The 25,749-nt window shown below is 45.5% G+C and overlaps 1 protein-coding gene across 20 annotated transcripts in view; it reads right to left on the reverse strand.

Annotated features, from left to right (window-relative positions):
* The window catches only part of Pde4dip (phosphodiesterase 4D interacting protein), a 191,958-nt gene that overhangs the window by 8,650 nt on the left and 157,559 nt on the right, over positions 1–25,749 (reverse strand). For 9 of the 20 annotated variants that reach the window (XR_004606602.2, XM_034499718.2, XM_034499722.2 and 6 more), the window contains 14 exons: positions 21,027–21,259; positions 18,360–18,792; positions 17,248–17,440; positions 16,098–16,214; positions 14,464–14,989; positions 12,841–13,076; positions 11,410–11,461; positions 10,203–10,426; positions 9,484–9,585; positions 7,205–7,390; positions 3,590–3,841; positions 2,708–2,839; positions 1,971–2,090; positions 280–469 (listed from right to left, as the gene is read on the reverse strand). Coding sequence is in view for 19 of the 20 variants with exons in the window: in XM_034499718.2 (XP_034355609.2) it covers positions 280–469; positions 1,971–2,090; positions 2,708–2,839; positions 3,590–3,841; positions 7,205–7,390; positions 9,484–9,585; positions 10,203–10,426; positions 11,410–11,461; positions 12,841–13,076; positions 14,464–14,989; positions 16,098–16,214; positions 17,248–17,440; positions 18,360–18,792; positions 21,027–21,259 (2,996 nt within the window). In the remaining variant the exon portion in view is untranslated. The remainder of the gene's footprint in view (positions 1–279; positions 470–1,970; positions 2,091–2,707; positions 2,840–3,589; positions 3,842–7,204; positions 7,391–9,483; positions 9,586–10,202; positions 10,427–11,409; positions 11,462–12,840; positions 13,077–14,463; positions 14,990–16,097; positions 16,215–17,247; positions 17,441–18,359; positions 18,793–21,026; positions 21,260–25,749) is intronic. The other 11 variants (XM_076932999.1, XM_076933001.1, XM_076933002.1 and 8 more) reach the window with 5 other exon arrangements.

A 25,749-nucleotide genomic window follows, 5' to 3' on the forward strand; every position in this document is an offset into this window, starting at 1 on the left:
CATGCATCTAATGGGAAGCGTGGGAATGCTCTCCTGCCAGTCTCTGACAGATGGAAACATCTATGTTAGGATTTCATGTCTTTACTTTGTAGTATAAAAAAACCTAGACTTTTTTTTTTTTCTTTCCCCCAAATAGTCTTCCTTTTGTTCCAAGTAACCAGTGAGGCAGGAATAGTGAAGGAGAAACTTGGGTTTCCAGAGGAGGAAACTACTAATTTGTCAATGTTCCTTCTGCACTGAAAGTGGGGCCATTCCTATCAAGCCCCCCCCCCCCCTTACCTGGAGTTGTTTTCCTGGAGGGACAGCCTCTCTTCTCGGAAATGCACGATCTCAGCCTGCTTCTCCTGCAAGTCTTCCAGAAGCTGCTGCCGCTCAGTCTTCTGCTGTTCCAGCTCCTTCTCCAGCTCTTGAAGCTGGGATCTTGAGGAGAGCAGAGCCTCCCGCAGGTGGTCCATTTCCTGGGAGTGTCCTGATGAGCAGGACACAGGGGTATTTATGTCATGGCCTAAAGCCCATTAGAAAAACAAACCCAAACACACGTGAGGCCAGGGGAAGGAAGGTCCTGTGTGGCTGTGCAGTCTGGCTTAGTGAACCCCACATACTGGGGGTTCAGTGGGAGTGGTGTTTCTTTGTGGTATCTGACCCTCCGCTGAAGAACACCTGCCCTGGCTCCTAGAGGAGACAGCATGTTCCCGAAGCTCAGAGTTTTCTAGGTGCTCACGTGTTCAACTGTACATCTTCAGTCTTATCAAAGACCAGCACTGATTTCTTGTTTATGGTTTTGAGAATATACTGTTTTTGGCATTTTAAAAATGTAGACAGTTGGTGTTTTCTGGCCATGTGACATCTTTCTGGTCAAAACTCCTTGAAGAAGATCTATAGGGACTCTTTATATAAGGCTGGTCCTCGGGTACAACTGTGTTCATTTGGAACTCTTAGTATTTCCTATCAGTGAGGCTGTCCCCCTCTGTCCCAGCATGCACTGGTAGAGCAATCTCTCTGCCTTGCCCTCATCCGTCAGTCTTGGTGATCTTCCAGCAGGGGCCCTGCCTCTCATGTCTTCTTGAACTGACTTAGTACAGAAGTACTAAGAAGCTTCCTTAGGAATGGCTCTTCTCGTCCTTTGCCTGCACAAGGATTCTTTCATTCTGGACCTAATCCTTTCATATATCGCTCTTAGTCTTTTAATGGCTGTTCAACAGCTATTTGTAAGTAAGAATCCTTTGTTACTGGGTACACATTGATTTAATCACACCAATTACTACTATGTAATTTTCCTCCCAGGCCACATGGGCAATAATGCCCACTTACAGATGACCACTAAGTAGGATTGGGAAAGTTCTAGAGGACTCAGAACCATAGGAGGACCACCCGAGAGCAGCCTGCAGGGGACTGGAGGGAAAGGCAGAGGAACAGCAGAACAGGGCTCAGACAGCTGCCCAGAGCTGCACTTGTTCCAGGATGCATGAGAGAAGACAGACACACATGATCCCTGGTTTTGTGGCTCCAATCAGCTGTAAGCAGACAGAAGGGGGTAGATTCCAAACCCTGGAGGCCAGGGTTATCTTTTATGGCTGTGGTTCTCAACCTTCTTAATGTCATGACCCTTAAATACAGTTTCTCATGTTGTGGTAAGCCCCAACCATAAAGTTATTTCTGTTATTACTTCAACTGTAATCTTGCTACTGTCATGAATCATAACATAAACATCTGTGTTTTCTGATGGTCTTAGGCAACCCCCATGAAAGGGTCATTAGACCCCCACACACACAAAGTGTCTTGACCCACAGGTCGAGAACTACTGTCTTAGGAAGTAGCCCTTTGTAGACAGATTAGCAATGTATATATTGGACTGGTAAATTAGAGGAGCTGTTAACTAAGCCTTCTCTTTGCTTTTTCCAATCGGTGATTGCCCTGGCGAGGGTAGACAGTCCTAGGAGGAACTGTAAGTCTGCTTTTGCACAACCTACCTCTGGAAGCGTGACTGAGCCGTGTCTGCAGGCTTTGGTTTTCTTCCCTTAGGGCTCTGTTCTCACTGAAGAGCTGAGGCATGGACTCCAGTCCCTGACCATAGAAGTGAGAGGTGGAACCTGTCCAGGACAACACACACATGTCCCGTGTAACAGGTGCTTCTTTCCATTCCCTCAAAGATCTGCTGTCGCAACCCAGCAGCAATCTCGGCCCTCGAGGCCTGGGATTAACTTGAATGCAATGGCTGGATGCTGAGCAGTGTGTGTCTGTTTTCAGAGCATGCGGTCTTTGTGTGCACCCAGCACTTGCAGCCACTATATTTGTGTAGGAAGCTTCTCCTCCCTCACTAGCCGGGGCTGCTGTGTGGAAGGAGCAATTGCGTGTACAAAGAGTGACGTCGTGTGGGGTGGGGGAGGTAGGGACCAATGGCCTTCTGAGTGAAGTGGGTGTGGGTGGCTCTTCATAGACCTGCCTCTACTGGTTACCAATCACAAGGACATAGTGAACCAGCCAGCTGCATGGAAACAGATTAAGAACAAGAGACCAGATCTTTGCCTGAGGAAAGTCAGTCTCTGAGCTCAGAGTGCAAAGCGGAAATAACCGCTCCCCATACCCTCCAACCCTCGCCTGGCTGTGACAAACAAGTTAATTAAAGAGCATCAGACTGATTAGAAAAGTGCGTGGCTCTGTCTGGAGACATTCCCTTCAGTCGGGACAGAGACTGGGCCTTGCCTACCATTTTCTCGGGCAGTGGAGCTGAGCCTGTGCTGCAGCTGCTCCCGTAGCCGGTCATTGACACATATGGACTCCTCCAGACGCTGGCGCAGGCTCCGGATCTCACCTAAGTGCTCTTCCAACAGGTCGGCTCCTGCAGCCATCCCAGGACAGGGCAGAAGCAGGAGACACAAAGCTGGTTACTAGGGTGAGGTGAGCTCTGCCGGTCGACAATCCAGCCTGCCCCTAATGTTGCCTTCCTTTTGTCCACAGTGTGTCCTTCCACACAGTCAGTCAGCTCCACTTAGTGAGATGGGAGCTTAGAAAGCCCAGGGGCCTCTATCCACGGCGAAAGGGAACTCTGTATGACCGAGAAAAATAACTGACAGATCTAACTGAGCCCAACTGCCATCTGGAAAGGCAGATTCGCCTCTCTGGGGGTGACAGGGAGGCCTTACTGCCTTTTTTTCAGTCCCTTTCCCTGATTAACAAATCAATAGTTTTTAGCAAAATCCGCCCTTTTCCACATAGAGAGAAGGCCTAAGGTAAAAACCACATGTCTTCAACCTACCAAGCATAGCTAAGGGTTGATGCTCAATGCTTCCCCCTGTCACTTTTTAGTCAGGCAGGAAGAAGGAATCCCCTGCATGGATCTAGGACCCCGAAGGACCCTGGAGAGGCAGCACTGCTAGCTTACAAATGGAAGGGTTCACTTCCGGCTTTCTCCTGAAAATTCAGTTTCTTGCTGTTGGGACCGCGCTGCATTGTGCTTTTTGCCTTAGTTGCACCCCTCTACTTATGATGACTGGGTTTTGTACATAGAACATATTTGAGGGGTAGAGAAGTTGTATCCTTTCTATTTATTTCCTGACTGAGGAGAGAAAGTCCGAGCTCTGTACACTACCTGTGGGTTTGGAGTTTAGCTGGTACATCGAGGAGCCTGAGGACAGCTCCCCAGAGACACTCCCTTTCTGAGGCCTCATCATGTCCCACTGGCCGCTGCTACCCAGGTATCCAGGCTCCAGGATTCTGCCCAGCTCTATGGTTGCCCTTGTTGGAGAGTGGGGCTGAGCAGGGTTGACGTAGTGAGGAGAGCTAGCTTCTGTATGGTTGCTGAGCAGCGTGGATGTGGAGGCGGGAGGAGCAGTGCTAACACCTGGGCAGACAGAAACACAGTGAGAGATGGTATCAGCGGCCAAGAACAGTAAGGACATCGAGATGGCTGAGAATGGACCAGTAGCGGTAGACACGGGAGTTAGGAGGGAGGTTAGTACCCCAGTTCATCACAGAATATCCGTTAGAAGAAGACTCAAAGCCTCAAAGCCTGACTTTCACCCTCTGCATTTCTGAGCGGGAGACACCCAAAGGCAGAGGATGATGGAGGGTCTGGAAAGCCCAGGGACTACACTCCACATTCCTACTGTTATTCCTCATGATCGAATCCAGGAAAGTTCTGGAAGTAGGAATCATCCCACAGCTAGAGATAAAGAATGTGATAGGCTATCTAACTGGGGACACCTCCAAATGGTAGCAGCGGTTTGCCTGTATTTTCCATTGCCCAAAGCTAAACCAGTCAGTCTTTCCATGCCTCCTTCAGGGAGACAGGGGATATGACTTTTCCAGATTGAAGAATTCTTTGTTCAGGCTTGAAAACCCTCTGTGTAAGAAAAAGTATGATCTGTATCCCCTCCAAAGTCATCAAATCTCAGAGCAATGGTTCTCAACCTGTGGGTTGCAACCCCTTTGGGGATAAATGAGCCTTTCACAGCGGTTGCATATCAGATACCGTGCATATCAGATATTCGCACTGTGGTTCTTAACAGTAGCAAAATTACAGTTATGGAGTAGCAACAAAATACTATTTTATGGCTGGGGTCACAACAACATATGTTAGGAAGGATAAAGACCACTGCCTTAAGGAATCATCAAACATATCCTAAGGAGGCAGTGGGACCTCCTCTTTCCTGGGATGATGCCTTCAAAGACCCTGTAAAAACACAGGCCTCTCCTTGAGCCCTTTAAGCAGAGGCAGGAATTGAGGTGATGTCCTATATAGCCTGTTTCTGGTCTATCTAGGGAGTGTCTGAAAGGAGGGTCCCCATGTGGGGCTTAGATTACTGCTTCTGTTTTTTAAAGCCAAGAATAGGGAGGGAGTGTTGGGGGAGGGGTGCCGAGGGATGCACAGGACCATAGCTCACAGTGTGGAAGGCTGGTCCTTCAGTGGTTATCAACACAGGCAAAAGCAAACAGGAGTGAGTCCATCATTTCCTCCAAGCACATCAGACTCTGGCAAGGATTAGGACAACTACCACTGCAACTGACACATTTTTATCCTCAATTAGAACTAGTTCTCACATTGGGCTACCTGCTAGAATCACCTAAGGTAAACACACACACACCTGGGCTACCACAGATAGGTGTAAGATACATATTGAGTACTGGACATTTAGGGAAGTCATCTCAGGAGATTTTAACAGGCTGAGAAGGATTGTGGTAGGCCTTTCCTCCCCCCGTTATTCTAGCCACTAATTAGGGTTAAAGCAGAGGAGACTAAGGATTTAAGCATTTATACTTTTTAGTGGGGACTTAACAAAGATATGATTTCCTATTCCTTTCATACCTGATGCTACCTTAGCCCTAAACAAGGCAAGGGTCATGAGACGTTTTAAGTCGATTGGTACCAGTGATCAATATCCTTGTGATCTAGTTTCCTCTGATTACACACCCAGAGCCCCTGCCCTGTCGCATGCAAAGACATCATGCTAGGAGCTCTTAGCCCCACACATACCTGGGAAGCTACTGTGTGCCAGTGTCTACATGGAAAAGTGATCCACAGTAGACAGTGAGCACTGGGTGATGTTCCCTCAGACATGGTCCCATGCCTTCAGATTGGAAAAGGAAGGGCTAAAGTATTCTTTACAAAGGCTGGGACCATCTGAACCAACATCAAGGGCCTGAGACTGTAACTCCAACCCACAAAAGACCTGTTTTATGCACAGGGTTCTCTTTCCATTTTCTTCCTTTCCACAAAGATCTGTTGACAGTCATAGAAAGGTACAGAAAAGGGGGATGGAGAGAAGGAAATAGAAGCCAAAGAATATTTATGCCATCTCAACACGAGACATATTGCTGTCAGAACTGCTAACAGAACAGTCTTAGGTCATAAATCCTAGACCCTCAGCTGGTCTCTAAAGAGAAAGGGAACTCAACTCTAAAGAACCGCCAGTGTTTCCACTGCACTCAGCCCATAGCCTAAGCAGCAGGGCATCTAAACTACCCTAGTGCAAAGGTGTGGGGGAAATCATACACCAGGAGCAGAAGACAGGCTCCAAGCCCATCTCTCGTCTCTCCCACTGGCCATTACCTTGAGTCTTAGATGCCTGCTCTAACTCCATGCACTTCATGGGACTCTAGTGAGGTTCAGGCAAAACTATAATAGTGTTAGGTAAGTCCTACACTGTTGTTTTAGAGAAATCTGGTAACAGAAGGTTTATTCCCTTAGATTTCATAGGCTACAGAATTGGCAATGTTTCCTGAATTGGCATTTTTGTAGTCCAGTGGATTCTGCAAATCAAGCTGGGTGTGCATTACACAAACTATCCATTTTGGGGGTTGACAAAAAACAAAAACAAAAACAAAAACAAAACAAACAAACAGAACAAAACCCAAGCTGATCCAAACTCCATTAGTGGTTTTTCAGATTTAAACTCCAGGCTGTGATCTGTGGTCAGTCAATACCCCAGCTGTGGAGACCCTGCTCACTCAAGCTCTGGCACAGGCACAGAATGTGACTTGAGCATAATTCTCAAACTCTTTCTAGTTGTTTTTAAAAATCATTCCTCTTTCTACACCTAAAGTGATTATGTGCATCTTCTTACACTGAAGCATCAGTGCACACACCCAGCAGATCCTTCTATGAACTCTGCAGTCACTTATGATTAACCTCCTATGGAGTCAAAGGATAATTCACAACAACTGTCACAGCTTGAGCTTACAAGTCTATCCATCTCCATGTCCCATTTCCTTTTGGGGGATGTAGAATGAACCTTGAACAACAAGAAAAGAGGCTCTACCTAACTCCTTCACCTCTGAATCTTGACCTCACCCTTTGTATGCTAAGTTGTTGGTTTTGGACACTTAATTAAGAGCAGCAAGAGATATGACAGTCCCCATATCTTTAATAGCTATGTCACCCCACAAAGGCAAAGCATAGCTTCTTTTTCCCACCTGCCAGTAAGTATTTCCCAGTCTGCCAGGGATGCACAGTAACACATAGTGTTAGGCCAACTGTTAGCAGTCTGTGGGTGCCAGGTCTCTGAATACCTCCCGTAGCTGATGTGCACACGCCAGAGACAAGAGCAGACGCATTTCAGACAAGAAGCAAGCGAGCTTTCCCTCAATGTGCCACCTGTGACACATGCCTCATTTTCCCCCTTTGCCACCATCAAGCCAAAGCCATGCGGAGCAACTTCGAGTGGGCCGCCACTCATAAACACACCAAGGCAACAACAGTGCTCACTTTCTCCCAGCTGCTTCTGCAGCATCTGCAGCTCTTGTTGAGCCTCTGCCAAGGACACCACCGGTGTCTCACAGCAACCAAGAAGGGGAGGCCCAGAGAGGCTAAAAGGCAGGAAGCTGGGCAGAGTGGAGTGCATTGGTGCCTGGGAAAGGCTAGCCGGCTTGGGTATGGAGTTAAAGTGAAAGCCTGGAAATAAAGAGTTAGGGAGAGGGGAGACATCATTAGAGAGAAAGCAAGAGAAAAGCAGAGAAGGTCAACCATTCCCTAATCAGACGTGGGCCTGTCATGTGGCCAGCGTTTGCTGTGGTGTGGGCTAAGCCAGCAAGGCAAAGTTACTCTTAAGTAGCAGCCTGGTAGGTCTCTCCTCCTTATCCCTTTGCCAGGCTCACCTGCATATGTAGCCTTTGTTCAACATGGAGGCTACAGAGGCATGACTCATCCCTACCAAACATCAGGATGGCTATGCTTATTTCCTGAAAGGCTCCTGTGGTGCTGGTCCTAGCATGTACTAGCGCTGTCTGGGAAAAGACTATCCATTCCATTTATCTAGAACTCATATTCTCTCTCTCTCTCTCTCTTTCTCTCTCTCTCTCACTCACTCTTTTGTTCTCTCACTCTCTCTCTCGCTCTTGTAACTGCATCAGGATCATCCTGGGGAGGGCAGACTAGACCAGGCATTACTATTAGGTATAGTGTGGGGATTTGGTGGAAACAAACTTTAGAAACCTAAAGCAGTATGTTCATTCATAAGATGAGAGATAGCCATGGGGGCATGGCTGAGTCAGTAGACTGCAAAGTTGTCTGAGAGAACTATTTATCATTTTTATTAGCTTATATTCATTGAGTAGGGGGTGGGCTGCATTGTGACATGTCTACATGTGTGTGATATACTTTGGTCATATTCTCCCAGGATACTGTCTTGTTTGTCCTCCTTCCTTTTCCCAGCTCCCTTCTTCTTAAAAGGTTCCACCCCTCCTTTTTCTCCTTTTCTTTCTGCCCCTTCCTTTGATAAGACCTTACTATGCAGTACAGACTAGCCTCAAGTCATCATGATACTTCTAAGTGCAGGATTAAACTTGTGCATCACCCACTCGTAGTACGTACAGACCTGCCTTAGTGCAGAGCAGAAATAGAATGATAAACCCTGGGAGTAGAGCCTAGAAGTTTAAACACAAAAACAAAACTACAAAACAACTTTTCCCTTAGAGATCTATGTAGTCCAAATCTTTAAAAACACTGTGAAAATCTAATCTTTTAATCTAATGTTTTCCCTTTGCAGTGGGGAGCAGGGCAGAAAGCAAGACTATCTTGAGGAGGAGGCCTTATGTACAAGACAAGACTACATCTATAATACATCATTGGTCCCATGGTGCTGATACTGCATTAGAGTGATACTGCACACAGCCAAACTGCCTAGAGATACAGCCCAGGGATCTTTTAGGAAGGCATTGTGGTGTTAAAAACCAATGACCATAGGCTCCCTTTGAGCTGAAAACATTTCAGCAGGTTGTCTGTGCTGGGGGATCTCTTGGTCCAGCTGCTACTCTCTCAGACCCAGAAGCCCATAGCCCAGGCGCAGGTATATAGCCTTCTTGCTCAAGACTGTGGTTGGACTGCCCTTGGGAAGGGTGAAGGAGTCAGAAAATAGGACCATGCTTTTCTGGGACTCAGACCTCATCACATACTACATGAAGGTAGCCAGCCATGGAGGAAGGCAGGGAACAGGGACTAGCCTTTCTCTGCCATCTCTGAAGCAGAACTGTGAGTGATCAATGAAACCTCTGACAGCTATGCTGGGATGCAGAGTGAATACACCCCTTCTGTTGTCACCAAAATACACATGTACCACTCACAAAGCCACTGGTGGTGACGTAAATAAGCAGCATTTAACTCTGAAGTCAGCATCACCCATGGAAAAAGCACCGGACTGGGTAACTGGAATATGTATGAAAGTAGTAGATCTTTCTTTCTGTGTTTTGGCTTTGTAATCCTAGAAAAATGTTGGCCTCTGCTCCCCAGGGTGAGTGAGAGAAAGAAATGAAGGTGCTTATTTGAAAAAGCCAGCTATTAGTCAAAACCAGTCCCAGATTAAAGCTTATTCCAGATGTCTTACTTTGTAATTTTTAAAAACCAGACACAGCTGATAAATGAGAATGACCTCCTGATTTGGGTAGGACGTGGTAGATTTCAGCTCCTAGCAGTTTCCACCCTTCTCCCTGAAGGAAACCAAGCAGGCAGCTGAGAGGGATGAAGCTACCACCCCACTGGCTTTTGCATACCTGGATGGGCCTGGCTGGCCTCCTTAGGGGGATTCTGGGGAGTTGGCAAGCTGATGGGGCTGCTGCTGGACTCGCCCTTAAGCCCCTGAGATGCACTGGCTGCTGATGGGTTAGAAGACAACACAGTAGAATGACTCAAGAGATGGATGGAGTCTATAAAACCCATGAAGGAAAGAAAATGCTTGGTGTTCTACAGAGAACTGGAACCCAGGCCTTGTAGTATCCAGGAGTACCAGAGGCTGGCTGTCATGGAAGGCCCCAAGGACAAGGACCTTTTGCAGTATTCATTTTCTTTCAGATAGCTCCTTCAGTAAGAGAACACTGCCTTTGGGGGACAGACAGAGTTCAGAACCTGGAAATCCTGACGGAGTTCCCGTGGCAGAGGCTGTGGGAGCCCACGGATACTCAGAGGCCACTGCAGAAACTGCAAGGACATAAGGCACTCCATTTTGAGGAGGTCTATTAGACAGAACTGATGAGAAGTAAAGGGTGGCCACCATCTTCTCACTTAGAATTACATGTCATCATGTGGCTGATGGCAGGACTCAGAGTGACAGAATTACTGGTAGAGTCAAGGACAGACCCTGGGGAGCCTGTGCTTGGGACTTGGTCCCAGAGCCATTCAGCCTGCTACACACCAAAGTGAACTATAAGGCCTGGATCCCAAGGTCTCCTCTCAGTCTAGACTGCAAAGGTACCACTCTGACAGTGGAGGCTACCTGAGTGACTGGGTGAGGATTTCTTCTCTTCATAGTGTGTGTACTCGCTGGCTACATCCATGTCAGAGCAGGCTTCGATGTCATCTGACAGGAAGGAGGTGCTGCTGGCAGAGCGGTGGGAGTCAGACACGGCATGGCTGCTGGGGGGTGAGAGAGACCGGGTATCCAGCTTGGCCTGCAGGACTTCAATCACTTTCTCCTTCTCCTGTAGTTCCCTGCTGAGCCTGGTATTGGGGAGGAAGAGGCCACAGGTGAAGCCAAGGTGACCCAGGCCAGCTAGTCTTCACTAAAGCCCACAGGGAAACCCACACGTGCCAAGGGCACCATTCTGGGCATAGAGTGTATGTGTGCCATAAATGGATAGGTGGCAGAGCTATGCAGTAGACAGGCCACATGCTGAGCACCAGCGGGGGGGGGGGGGGGCACAGCTAGTCCCTTAAGGTGTGGCAGCATAACGGGTGGCCGCTAGACAGCGGCAGTCTGAGGACTATTAGCATTTCCAACATGTGTAAGAATCAATGGGAGCCTTGAAAAATGGAACAAAACATCGGCACAGTATCTGAAGCTAGGACAAATGGTGTCGGTTGGTTGGCTCAAGTGTAGGCCCTTTATGTGTCGGTGACAGATGAGAAACAAAACCAAGAGCAACAGATGATGTCCCTTCCTTACCGCAGGCATTTTGAGAAGGGCTCTCAGGGGCTAAGGCATAATCATGACACAAAGAACTCAGACCAGTGGCCACAAATGACCCTGAGCCAGAGTTCAAGGACATTACAAACTGAATCTTTCCCCTGAGGACCTGCTGCCTTCCAGGGATCTACATCATCTGGGCCCCTTTCTCTGTATACTCTCATGGGATTCTTCTTTCTCCAAGGACACCAAGTGACTACTAAGCTAGCTGTCATTAAAACCCAGGTCAGGCTGACCTTGCAGGAAACTCATGGGGTGGGAAGCAGGAAGAGGAAGTGGACTCTTGATACACACATGGTTCAGTCATGGGTCAGAGTGCTTCTAGCTTACCATGCCTGAAACATCACTGCGGCAAAAAAAAAAAAAAAAAAAAAATCATATCAAAAGAAAAGAATCTGGAAACTAGTGAGTGAGTGTTCAATGAACTACTGCATCAATCTCGTCCACTTCCCCGCTTCATCTGTGAGCGTGGGGCTCCCCTGACTGGATCCCTTTACCAGACTGCCTTCAAAATTACCTGAGGGCCAGTGGCTCAAGCCCAGCTTCTTCTTTTTCACTCTTATGATCCTCTGAAAATCAGATTTAAAAAGTAACAAGTTAAATGGATTTCATGTCACATCTTAGAAAGCACGGGTCCCACTAGGACACGGAACAGCGACTATGGCACACGTAGGTTCAGGAAAGTTATTTTCTGTCTCTGTGTGTGCACATGTTTACATGCACATATGTACGTGTGTGCATGTATAAACATACATATGTGTCATGTATGTGCACATCCATGTGTATGCATGTACATGCATATGATGTATGTGTACACATGCATGTGTATGTGTACATGTAGGGTTAGGGTTAAAATGTGGTTTATGTGTGCTGTGTGTGTGCATGTGTATGTGTGTAAGTGTGCATGCTTGTTGAGGCTGGGGAACAAGCTTGGCTATTATTACTCAGAAGAGCCATTCACCACTTTTTTCTTTTTTTTTTTTTTTTTTTTTTTTTGTTTGTTTGTTTTGAGACAGTTCCTTACTTAACTTGGACTCATCAACTAAGCTAAGCTATCTGGCCAGCAGGCTGAGGGGACCCATTTGCCCATTTGTCTCTGGCTCTTCAGGGCCACGGTAACAAGTGTGTGCTACCATGTACAGGTTGTTTATGTAGATTCTGGGGATTGAACCCAGGTCTCCTTGCTTGCCAGGCTATTTATCCAGCCCTGAGTTATGTCCTTTTCATCAGCATAAGTTAACTATACAAATGATAGACTTCATCATAAGATTTCCATAGATGTACATAAGATACTTTAATTGTAAAGTCTTCTGTTGCCTACACTTACCCCCACCCCTCCTGCTGGGCCATTTTCTCTAATCTCCTCCCACTGCTATGCTTGCCATTACTAATATTTTTAGACTGTCTCCTGACTCCACTTGTGAGGGAACACCCATGATAACACTTCTTTAGGGTGGTGAGCAGGTAGTTCACCTAATCTCACCGGGAAGACTACCCATGACACAGTGGTCACAACCATGACTTCATACGTCTAAATTGGGGCTAAAATCTGAATATATTTTTCCCACTGATCACAAGATACTTTCCCAGCTGTTCTCTGGAGTTTTCCAGCCTCCGTTCTGTGGCAGACTGGCTCCCATATTCAAGGGCATGTAACCATAAAGTCTTTCATATCAGCCTTCTTTTGTATCTAAGATGACAAGTCCCTTTTCCTGTAGGTTGACCCAAACTCCTGATTTTTTACCCTAGCTTCCTGAGTCCTGGGATTTCGGAGCATGCCAATATGCCTGGCTGTATAACTGTAGCTGCCATGCTTGGTGCTGCTCACTGCAGTCCTGAATCAGACATGGCCCTCAAGACATGAAGGGACTCTGGACTCTGGAATAAAATGCTGTTGTGGACAAGTGGTGGCCGCCTGAGCCTAGGACTGTGCCAGGGGCTGACTTACTTGTGCTGAGTTTGCTGGTGAGCCTCTCTGTCAGCTGACCTCCTTGGGCTAGCTGCTCCCGGAAGCTCTGGCCCAGGTAGTAGTCAATGTCGTTGCTCCTCAGGAGGTCCTCAAAGGATTTTACAGTGTCTTTTGCATGTTGGGTGAGAAGGTAACATATCCCTCGCCCTTCTCGTATTTTTTGACGCAGATATGACAGTTCTCGGGCTTGATCCTGAATCAAGGAATCATATTTTCTAGTTCAGGAAAGAGAAGAGAGGGGAAGAATGAAAAACTGTGAATGATAAGTTCTCGGGGCTCCTCAGAGTCCTCTGTGAGAACATACCTAAGAAACTCCTGGCTGAGAATCGTACTATCCATGGAAGATTTTTAAAGGTAAATTTCATGCTGAGAAGCTACTGCACCCAAACACTCAGAGGATGTCATTGGTCTTAGCTACTCTAGAATGTTACCTTATGCTCAAAATTAAACCATAAATTCCATGGGAGTGAAGAAACCCCCTCATTTTATGTCTTACGCAGCTCCAACATGGTGTGGACACACAGTGGCTACTCTATAAATATTTAGAATTTCTTAAATCCTGGGCCTCTCTAGCGCCTTCTCTATCTTCTGGTTCAAATCTCATCAGATACATGAATTTCTTTTATGTTCTGATACTGTGGCAGATGGCATTTTGCAAAGATATAATTACAGTCTCTCATGCTATCTGCTCTCGTTGAACATGGCTCTGCCAGTCCTCCACCATCGAGAAAGGTTATTCTCTACATAGGAAGGTCTGGAAGGTTCTGTCCTGCGTTAACTTAGATAACTCAATGGAGGCTTCACCATGCCAAGTTGAGGAGTAGATCTCCACCTGCCTGGCAAGATCTACTTCCTGTTCTAGATACTAGCTTTCACACAGAAGCAGCACCACCACAGACTACCATACTATGAGAAACCAAAGTCAGAGGAGAAGTTGTCGAGGCCAAAGAGAGAAGCCAGAAGCCTTGTCATGGATAAAGAATCCATGCTCACCTCAAAAAGGCGTTCAGAGCACTCTGGCCTCAGCATCTATCTCATGGCAGCCACGTGGGAGACTCAGTAGAATCAAGTCAGCCCAGAGAATCATGAGAGACAGTAAAGAGACAGTCTTGGAATTGTTACTTAGTCAGGACAGAGGCTGAGCTATATGCCTGCTAAGTATTTTTCAGCATAGTGTAAATTGTGATAACTGAAGCTAGCATTGAGAGCTTACTATATGGCAGACACTACTCTAAGCCCTTGCAATAGTTCAAGTAAGCCCAATGACTGTCCTGGAGTTGGGTTCCCTTTTCTCTCTACTTTGTAGGTAAGCCAATAGACTGGGAACTGTTGCAAGCTTTGCACAGCTCCTAAGTTGCAGATGTAGGATTTCAAGTCAGGCATCTGGGACAGTTTCACCACTACCCTATACCTTATACCATTGTCCTGTTGTTAACATCTGTAACAGGACAGCCCAGAGATCTGCCACCACCATCCGACGTGGCCCATAAGTCCTCTTCTGGTTACCTGGATGCATGCCCCCTTACAACTGCCAGGGCTGCCCTGGTCAGGGTACAGACTTAGACACCACTCAAGTTGAAGGCCTGAACAGTTCCCTCTTACCCAGGCCACGAGGCAGATCTCAGCTCCTCGGCCAGCTTCCCCTCTAGTCCAGTTTTGGGGAGCTGGGCCTCCAGCTGGGACACTCTCTGGATGAGATTCTCTAGATCCTTTTTGGCCTGGAGCCCTGGAGGGTAAAAAGCCCCAGTGCCATCCGACAGCCACCCCTCATCTTCATCAGTGACGCTGTGGGGTGACGCTCCCTCAAGGGTTGCCACAGCTCTTAGCTTTCGGGGTCTCTCCAGACTCGACGAGTAATCGCTTGTGGCAGACAGGGACCGGACCCTGCTCCTCAGGTTCTGAATGACCTTGTTGGCATTCTGTAGCTGGGCTTTCAGATCTCGGATGTCCTTCCTCAGGAGAGAACTGTCGTCTGGAGTTCCTTGGGCCTGGAACTCCTCTTGCTCCCCCAGCTTGTTCTCCAAGGGCTTCTTTGCAGGTGGGCTGACCACAACAGGGGCCGGGTACCCCTGCTCAGAGCACAGCCCGTCCAGGAGCATGGGCCTCAGGTTATTGTGCTCCTCGCACTCTGAAAGAGACAGAAACATCTTGAAGAGAAGCTGGACATGCTACTGTGGACGCTCTGTTGAGGGGGGCGGGCTGGTCACAGGAATAAGTCCTGGGATAAAACCTGGAGCAGTGCTTTCTTTAAGTCTGGCTGTAGAGAGACATTCACATTTAACATTTCTTGCTGAACAGCCCTGTGAGCAAGGTCTAGTCATTTTTGTAATCTTGTTGGCTGGAGAACCCCAAATTCAGTGGCAGGGCGGTGAGTGGGTAAGCTAGCTAGTCACAGACCATGTACACTGAAGGCCCAGGATTCAAACCTTCTGGTGTCCTGTGTCCTTAACACACGAGTCAGTCAGCATCTCTTAAGTGAGACATTAACAAGGCCTCATGTATGTAAAATGACCACAAGGCCTAAAGAACAAACCGTTTCTATAGCGTTTCCTGACAGTGCTATGATTTAAAACCATTGGGTCAAGACAGTGTGGAAAACAGGCCTAGAAAAATGTGACCATCAAAACAAGTTAGGATAATTATTGCCACAAGGTGGGCTAGGGTTGTGGCAGCCAGTATGACAGGAATAGTCAATGTTTTACTAGTAAAATGTTGGTCAGGGTGTTTTACTAGAGTTCATTCGTTGGCGTGAGGACCCAGTAAGTAGAGAGCTGCTTTATTGCTGTTTCAGCAGATGAGGAGTCTGAGGCACAGAGAAGTTCATCAAAGAGGGTTTGCACCAAGCGGGCTGATCTCCAAACCCCTGTTTCTAACTGCACAACCACACTGCCTCAGCTGCAATTCTGTAGGAACCCTGTAGTTCCTAATATCCCTTTGTGAATACAAAATTACAGCTTAGATATACATTAAAGCTCACAGATCTCTAATCAATAGGCCTAGGTATTTTTTTTCTATAATACCAGTTGAGTTGATTTTTTTTTTTTTTTACTAGCAGTGTGTCAGAAACCATAGAAACTCAAACTGATGGCCTCATTTTGAAGAGTTCTCCAAAGTTCCTGTCCTTCTGTGGCCCTGGGTCTCCTTCAGCCCCAATTTCCTTGACCCGGCGCTCATCACAGGTGGGAGTGGCACTGCGCGACTCTGGGGAGAGAAGGCAGCCCCCACACTGCACTCACCGGGGCTGGTGGTCTCCTCACGCTCAGCTTCATTCTCACTCCGACCACAAGTCTCGTAGCCCAGGTCTTGAAGGTCCACCTGGATCTGCTTGCTGTCGTGCTTCACCAGGGATTCGCCTGTGTTCCGAAAGAGACAGTGGGTGCTACGAGGTGTCTGGACATCCCACACGTTCCTTCAACCTCAGTGGCACATTCTCCAGTCAACAAGTCAGGGGAAGACTTGGAGAGATGCCTTCTGGACCCCAGTGAGAGAAGATAAAGCCTGCCATAGCTAGTTGGCACTCTTCCCACCAGGGTGAGCCTGTGCTTGCCCATGGAGATTCTTCTGAAAACCGAAGCTTAGTTGAGAATAGATGTGGGCAAGTCAGGAACTGCATGCAATCATATCAGGAAGCCCCCGTGAAACCATGAGGCCCCTTATCCACAAGGTCTTTAGTTTCAAAGGAGCTAAAGCGATTAATAGTCCCAAGACATCTAGTCCTGCCCTGTCCATTAAGGTAGCATTATAGCGAATGAACCAAAATTAGACTTTCTAAGTTCACATGCCCAGTATCTCTGTGAACAAAGAGTGCCCTGTCAGTATAGCAGTTTCCCTTGGCTGAGTCCAGAGCAACAGACTCAGGATTCTGAAGAATCTGTTATGGTACAAAGGAGAAAAGAAACCATCACATGGAGATCCAAGTCAGTTACCGACAGCCCGGAGATCAGCAAGCCCAGATGTTAGTATGTTTTTATTTTACGTGTAATGAGCACTTTGTCTACATGTACCTATGTGCACCATGGCCATGACTGGTACCCTCAGAGACCAGAAGAGAATGTTGGATGTCCTGGACTGTAGTTACAGAGGGTTGTAAGACACCTTGGAGGGGGGGTGCTAGGAACTAAACTGGAATCCTCTGAAGAATTACCAGTGCTCTTAAGTCCTGAGCCATCTCTAGCCCCTTCACTGTAATGTTAAAATCCCGTATTCTTCCTTTATCTTTTATATCCGTCCATCTACAGATTGGAGTAAAATATTCACCACCACAAATCTAAGACTGTGTATCATGGCTGAAGTGTTCACAGGTTGGGGTTGAAAGACAGAATGTGAGAAGCAGGTGATTTCATGGATAAAGGACATGGAAGGTGACAGTGAGCTGGTGACACTCACTCAATACAGCCCTGTACTTCTCCAGCTGGTTTGCCTGGGCAAACACGGTGGCTTCTGAGATGAGCAACTTCTCCTGGAGATCTTGGTACCGTTGTCTGCACTGAGCCAGCTGGGAGCGCAGGTGTTTGGTGGAGCCCGGGAGGCTAAATTCTAGCTGAGGTCCAGAGTCTGGGGCCTGGGACTTGTTCTTCAGCTGCAAAAAGACCCAATCAAGGATCAGAACAGTCTGAGGTTACCCTCTATGTGGTAACAGTACCCCTCTGTATGAGTGCTGTGGACTGCGTGCATCCACGTGTTTACCACAGCAGTTCTCCTGCCATCAGGCAGTTCTCAGTGCCAATCAAATCCAAAGCATCTTGTAATAAACATTTACTCAATTTCTTGAAAGAAAAAGTTGGAAGTTTCTACTCCACCCTCTCTACATTTCTGTCCCAAGCATCTTCTCAGAAGCCTCTGAATTCTCCATTTCACTGAACGTAAGGCAAAGTTCCTTCCCTCAGAAGGATCCCAGTGATCTCGCTCAAGGACATGACACATACCACTTTGGAACGGTAGAGGACGCAGTGGTAAGAAGATAGCATTGAACACCAATATCTAGGCTCCATCAAGAACCAGAGCATCCCAACAGCAGGGCAGTTACATCTAGTGAAAAGCCACCATGGCTGGTCTGTGGTGGCACATACCTTTAACTGCAACACTCAGGAGGCAGAGGCAGGTGGGTCTCTGAGTTTGAGACCAGCCTGGTCTACAGAGCAAGACACCCAGAGTTACACAGAGAAGCTCTATCTTGGGAGAGAGAGAGAGAGAGAGAGAGAGAGAGAGAAGAAAAGCATTGTCCCGGTACATTGAGTGCCTGGAGGGCAGACATCCACTTATAACATTTATAACTGCCATCGCAGTCTGTAACATGGAGTTAAATGCTCAGACACACTCATGAGATAGTGTGAAAGCCTTTCTGATGCTGAATGGGTGCCTCTGATTACAGAGCCCTGCTAGTGGCCGCAAGGCACTTCCCCCCTCGATACTCCCTGACCCACACAGAACAGTGTAAGGTAAAAGCCGAAACCCCCTTCCTCCTTTGAGTCTCTCACCTCACCCCTGCCCACACTTACTTGGTAGCCATCCACTGAGCCAGCTGCCCTAAGCGCGAGGCTCTGGGGTCTGGGGCTCGGCCTTGAGGTCGGATTCTCCTGCTCTTGCTGCTGCTGCTTCCCTGAGGAAGGCAGGCCTGTGTTCATTCTGTCCACCTCCCTGGCCAGGCGCACGAGGAGCTCTGGCATCTCTTTACTGTTCCCTTCCGTGCTGCTCAGGACCAGCTGTTCTTTGAGGAGGTTGATGATGTTGTGGGCACTCTTGAGTTTCCCCTGGACTTTCCTAAACTCAGCCTGAAGGCTGTTCTCGTTCAGACCCCCTTTGGCGACCACAGTCTCCACCATCACCTCGCCCTTCTCCTTGTCTTCCTCGACCTCCCATCCATCAGACATTGCTTCTCCCATCTGCTCTTTCAGCTCTGCATTCTCAAGGCAAAGGCTCAGCATGGTGTTCCTGTGAGAGACACACGATGAGGGGCCAGGTTTGTCAGGGTCTGCAGCTCTTCAAAGACCTTTCCACCCACATCTGAGTGCATGAAACACCCAGAGCCATTCAAGTACATATAACTGAACTTCAGAGACTTGTAACAAGCCCTCACTTCATACATGAGAAGACCCAGTGAGGGGATGTGGGAAAATGGCTTACCAAATGCTTCCCTAGCCATTTGATGGCAGCATTACTAAGAGATTGTAAAATAGGCTCCTGGTCTATTTGTCTTTACTTAGCCATATAGTCTCACATGCTTAGTGACCTCTGGAATACATAAGCAAACTTACAATATTAAGGTTTTTGTTTTTAAAGAAAATAGATCCTATGACAAATTAGTATCATGGATTTCATCATTGCCTTAATTATCACTGGTTTAAAATCACTCAGTGGTAGAGAATACAAAAAATAATACTAATCAGACTGAAACAAAATGTAGTTATTTATTTGCTCTATGTCTGGTCCATGCAGTAGGAGATGACCTTCCAGAGGGCAGATGTTGCATTTTTTCCTATTCATCCTATTCTTCTGGGACTACCACACGTGCCTGCTACATAAAACATCTGTATTTACTGAGGTAATAAAACTGACTAAATTGAGAGTGTTGAGGTAGAATACATAGAATACATGGTGGGGGGCGGTAAGAGAGAGGGAGGACTTACAGCCTAAAGATTCAGTACTTGGGTGTGCACCTAGACTAGATTTCTCAGAATCCCAGTCTTGGAGTTTCAAGCAGAAATTGTTAGGTGTGGATTCATGGGAGAAATGAATGGGACATAGAACTCAGATTTTCAAAAGAGAAAAAAAAAGTGTAGGTGCATTGCCAAAGTTGGCATGCAGAAAAGAGAAAAAAGGAACATGTATAGAAAAGAATATTTAGTTACTTTTACATATTTACATTTTGGGGTGAACGCTGATGTTTTCACACTATAAACTAATGAGCTTAAAGCTTAACAATAGACTGAGTGTTTAAGAATGAGTGGAGGCTTTAAACAACGTAGACTTTCAGGTTAATAACTCTATGGAAAAATGAAAATAACCTGTGAGCATATCTATACATGCATATATAGAGAGAATTAAGAATTAATTATTATTTATTAATTATTAATATATCTACAGAATTAAGGGATGCCCTGTTGCATGACATCACAGCTAACTTCACACACATAAATGCCCAAGGAAAACTCACATTTTAACTTAGGTAAAGCTTAAAGAAAGAATTATCAGGATAATTTAACATAAAAGAACTGATGTCTGGAATGACAACAGATTTAATAATAAGTGTTGGGTACGGGGGATGTGACTGCATGTGTGCGTACCCAAGTGGACCTGGAGGTTGACATCTGGTGTCTTCCTCTATTGATCTCTGCCTTATCATTTCTAGACAGGTCATCACACTGAAACTCTACAGCATCAATGTGCTTTTCAACATTACAAAAAAAAAAAAAAAAAGTCTCCCTTCAACCAAAGTAGCCAATTGATAGGTACTTGTCATTTTTATAATATTCATGAAATGGCAAAGATTACTTACTGAGGTCTGCATAGCCACTGTGGAAGGCACTGTGTGACACAGTTCTTGCCCCTGGACCAGAGCCAGCAGAGCGTGGACTTCCACAAGTGTTGACAGCTGCTAGGTATGAGGCTTGTTTGTATAATAATGTACATAATCTACTTTATGTTCCTCCTTTCAGGAGATGTTCTCTCTCTAAGGTTAATGACTCCATGATAATTAGAAGCAGCATGAGTCCAGGAGGCAAGGGTGTGTCTATATCCTTAGCAAAATGGTAAATGCTGTGACAGTTCTTAAGGCTGGGGGAAAGAACTGAAAACATGAATTCAAGAATGTGTAATTTCTCAGCTACGTAAAATATAAGGATGCAATATGAATTATATGAGAGGCTTCATGGACCTAAAAGATGAGAGGCAGCTGCTCTATTAGCCAGCTTGTCAGGAAGATATTAAAGGAGATAAAGAGATTTTGGGAGTGGTGATCCCAGGGCAAGATCTCTGAATTCATTTGCCATTAAAAAATGTATTTTCGGTCTTCTTCTAAGAACCAAGGGGCTAAAGTCATAAGTGCTAGTTCATGGGATACTCAAAAGGGAACCTAGATGACACTGGTGCAGCCCCAATGCTTTGGGTGCAGAGAGTCAAGTTCTTGACTGTGGTAGCACATGGTCTGAGGGAAAGTTGGGACATACCTGATGTGGGACACAGAGGAGAATCCTGCTTCCTCAATTTGAGCCTTTAGCTCCTTGAGTTCTGTCTCAGCTTTTCTCTTCTCCTCTAAGTGCTGGTGGATTTCAGCCCTCAGGTGGAGCATTTCCTCCTGAAGACACCTGTTACTGTCCTCTCCTTCTGGGGAAGAAGGCTGAAGACATATGTTCTGGGTCTCCATGGTTGCCAGGCTTTTCTCCAAAGCCACCTTGATGAGCTGAAAGAGAATCAGTTTTTAAAGAAGTTAGGCCACTGGAGTTCACCCAAGAATACAAGCAAGGGCAGCTCCTAATGGAAACAAAAGACAAAACTGAATGGCCTCTTGTTTAAGGCAGTCATAAGAACCCTGGGATTGGCCTGGGATGCAAGGATACAAGTAGGAAGGACTTGTTATTGGACAAAGAAGAGAATCCAGAGATGGTTAGATGCACACATGGACACACACACCCTGAATACAAACAAATGAGGGTTAACTTGGTCTAGCAGATATCAATACTGCAATGCTTGTCTTCATAGAGGTTGGAGTCTCCTGATAGTCTGCATCTACATCAGGGTGCTTTACTGACCCTAGAGCACAGCACTCACACCTTGACTGTGAAGATCATGGCCCAAGATGCCAGGGCTCGATGGCTAAGTCCCTGCCTGCAACTCAGACTCTAAAGAGAAGATGAAGACTCAGGGCTCTAAGGAGGCAGCCAGCAGCCAGTTCCAGAATTAAGGTCATGGGGCCATAGGCAGGGGAAGCAAGGCCAGTTCTACCAACAGCAGGAGAATCACACTGAGGGGTAGAGGGAAGCCACCCTACTGGGTACCCAGTTTCCCTTTTCTATTATCACCCTTGTGATAATGAAATTAACTAAATTCTTTCTATAAATCTAAGTATGACAGAAGAAAACAAAGTGGAAATTTTTACAATGCCTTTCTTCTTAAGGATTCTCTTGATGATGTTCCAAAATGTTTCATTTAAAACTGACCTTAGGGTGCCTTTTCTCAAGTGAGAAGTTGTGAGTGTTTAGACTTTCTTATCATACACGTGGGACTTATCTCTATTATTCCTACATGTTTAAAAGGGCATTAATACAACTCAAAATCTGGGTGTGATAACCTATGCAGTGTATGACTACTTTAAAGTAAGGACTTCCTCTTCCCTCCCTCCTTATTTTTTGCCTTATAGCTCATATTGGCCTCAATCTCATTAATACCCCAGGCTGTCCTTGAACTTTGGGCTTTCTTGGTTCCTCCTCCCAAGTGCTAGGTTTACAAGCAGGTGCCACAACACAAATCTTAACAGTACTTCCCATACTTCCCAGTCACTCTGGCTTCTCCTTCCTCTCAGTGACACCATTTGGAAGTTATACTCAGTTTCAGACCAATCTCCACTCCTACTCCCTATCACCCCCACAGTAATTTCTGTTTTCTTTTAATATCGTGATTCATGTTTGTCACTTACAAATTTATTCTGGTTATACAGAGTCATATCTGGTTATACAGAGCCACTTACAAAACTATTAAAATAGTTAAAATGCCTCTCTATAAACCATGTAGTGCTCACCTGACTAAAGATGATTCATGTAATTAATTATGTTTTATGCATTCATTTAGGTCACTAACATATTGAACAGAATAAGGCCAGAGCAAGGTGTATGGGTTAGTGATTGATGAAGCAGCTTGCGTGGTCTGGGAGCTCTTGATCTAGGCTGGTCCTCTTAATAAAGCTAGGTTATACCTATGCTGCAGGTTTTTGGTAGCAGTCATATATAGCATACATGTAATGCTATCTAGTACCACCGCAATTGAAATTGTCGAGTGATATGCCACCATGTAGAAGAGAGGCATAGACACAGCTATAGGCATTCAATCCCATCTGGGCTTTCTGAGTCCAGTTATGACCAGACTACAGACAATATCTGTCTCTAAGAATGCCGCCAAGTGTAGTCAGCTGCAGCCATCTCTACAAGTACCACCCAGGGTTTATAAAAAAAAAAAAAGGATTAGGTATTGGACAGGACACTTTTGAAGGCTTATTACCATGATCTTCATGTCATAACCATGTGCAGTGCTGGGAGTGGTAGCCCATGCTTGTAATTACAGCACTTGAAAAGCTGAAGCAAGAGGACTGGAAGCAAGGCTAGCCTGGGCTAAATAGTGAGGCCATTTCAAAGGTCCCCAAAATAACTAATAGGTAGGCAAAAATAAATAAGTAAACTTTGTAATCTTATCTCTTTATATAAATTATTTGCAATGAACATAACAAAAATCATCATTAGAATTGAATAGGGACAAAATAATCACTCTTTTCTTACCCTTATGCTTAAAAATAGTGTCCAGCCTTAATGAGGCCTATCCATTAATAAAATAATTTCCTCTGTGTGTGTGTGTGTGTGTGTGTGTGTATTTTATTGAGTTCAGCATAGAAATTTCAGCAAAGAAAGCATTGATTTCATGCTTTCTTTCAAAGAAAAACATTTTGGCTCATGAACTATGGATGCCAGATGGCCCTTAAGGCTCATGTGGTCTGATTTCTCATTTTAAAATAAGGAAATAAATTATTGCAAATGATTTATAGACCCAGAGGTGTCCAATACTACGATATGGCAATGTGACATATTATAATCTACAAATTTGCAGGGCTGCACTCACGGCTATCCTAGGGCGTATGTATGGGTACCGGCAGAGTGCATTAGGTAGAGCTCTGGTCACTGTCTGGCCTAACTTGGGTTTTCACAGCTCAGAAGGAAAAGGCTTTGCTTGTTTGTTTTACTTACTTTATAATTTAAATATAAATATATGGAAAGTGCATTGAGATCTAGACTCCTTATTAGCGTTTACCATCTATGAAATGGAAGTATTACCATTCTTTTCCTCAAATAAAACTCGTTGTGTGTGATACTAGTGTGACTCCTCTGGGTCCAATTTTAAATCATAATCCTCTTAGTGGTTTTTCATATCATCTAACCCCCTTGTGCCATCGCTTCTCTGGAATTTAACATTTTTGAATGTTTCATAGACCTACTTCAGATCTGCGCTTTTGCTTGAATGGAGCTGCTTGGCTTTCACCTTCTCACTTCATATTTCTCACAGAGAAGGTCAATTCTCAGACAATATTAAAGATATTAGGAAGCCATCATTTTTCAAATCAGTGTTGGTCATCATTAGGGAAAGTACTGCTATGAGGAGCGATCACCTCATGTGTATCAGAATGTTGATGTGTATATTTTAAGAAAGACAATGTGCAGGAGGTTCTGGGTTCTTTCCTCAGAATCACACATACACACCACACACATGCACGCACATGCACACGCACTCACACGCACACCACATACACGCACACACAAGAATATGGAGAAAAGAGTAAAAAAAGAGCACTCATTCATTATTAGGACGATAAAACACTAGACAGAACCACTCTGAGGTCCAGGATCTCTACTTGTGGGTATACTTCCAAAGGAGCTGAGGTCAGCATGTGAATTGATATGGGCACTCTCACTATTCACAGATGCTACAACATGGAGCCAATCTCGGTGTCTATGAATCCAAAAGCAAAGACAAATTAGTAAGTCTTAAAAAGAGGGGGCTATCCTGTTATTTTCTTAAATCTGGAGAACATTAGGCTGTTTCGGTAACTTCTTACCCCAATAAGCCTGTATAAAAAAACACACAACTTTGCGGTAATTTCTAACTTCAAATAAACAAACACACAACCCAGTTGTTATATGTATAAGCTATATGCCTAGATTGGGCAGATACATCATTATACTAACTTATTCCCCAGCTATGAGACCCCTTGTTACTTGTGGCTTCTCCAGGCCATGTGGATCTGCTCCATATTGACTTCCACCTTCTCTTCCTCCATTCTCTTTCCTGCTCCCTCTCCTCTAAGACTTCTAGTCCCACCTTTCCCTTCCACTGCCCTGTCACAAGCTCTAGCCTTTATGTGACCAGTTAGGATGGGGATAAGGGTCACATGAGATCACCTGAGTACTGTAATCCACTCCTAGTTGGGGAAGCCCCTCTTGAGGATGCAGAATTAACATCAGGATACAAACAGCACAGGGCACCCACAACATTAGGCTATGTGAAACAAAGCTGCTCACGGAATACAAATACCACCCCATCTTCCTTACATGACTTACACGTGGGGTCTAACACAGCTGAGCCAAGTGAAGTACAAAGAACGGTTGGTGGTGGCCAGAGTTTTATTTTCCTCAAATAAAACTCAGTGTGTGTGATACTAGTGTGACTCCTCTGGGTCCAATTTTAAATTACAATCCTCTACAACATGTAGGGAGGACGATGCAGTGGGGACATGAAAAGTCACAAGGCTTCACCAGACAGAAGGAATGGGCTTTGGCATCAATTGTTCAACACAGTAACCATAGTTAGCATCAAATATAAAGATAACTAAGTAAATTTCAAATATCTCATTAAAAACTAAAAGTAGATGAGGTATTGATTAACTTGGCTTAATTATTTTACTATATATGTGTATATCAAATCATTACATTGTACTCTGTGTATTTCATATGATTTGATGATAAAATATTACTACTTTAAAATAGCTTTTCTGAAAGAAAAGGTCAGGTCTAGTTTCCTGTCCTCTTTGTACGTGGACTTGACTACTGATAAGCTTTTTTCTGCATTGCAAATGTCCAAATGAACATCAATGGCTGACTCCTCTCCAGTGTCCTTTGTGGCATCCCCTAGGCA

This window comes from Arvicanthis niloticus, chromosome 4 (genome assembly GCF_011762505.2).
Source record: "Arvicanthis niloticus isolate mArvNil1 chromosome 4, mArvNil1.pat.X, whole genome shotgun sequence".
Classification (NCBI taxonomy): Eukaryota; Metazoa; Chordata; class Mammalia; order Rodentia; family Muridae; genus Arvicanthis; species Arvicanthis niloticus.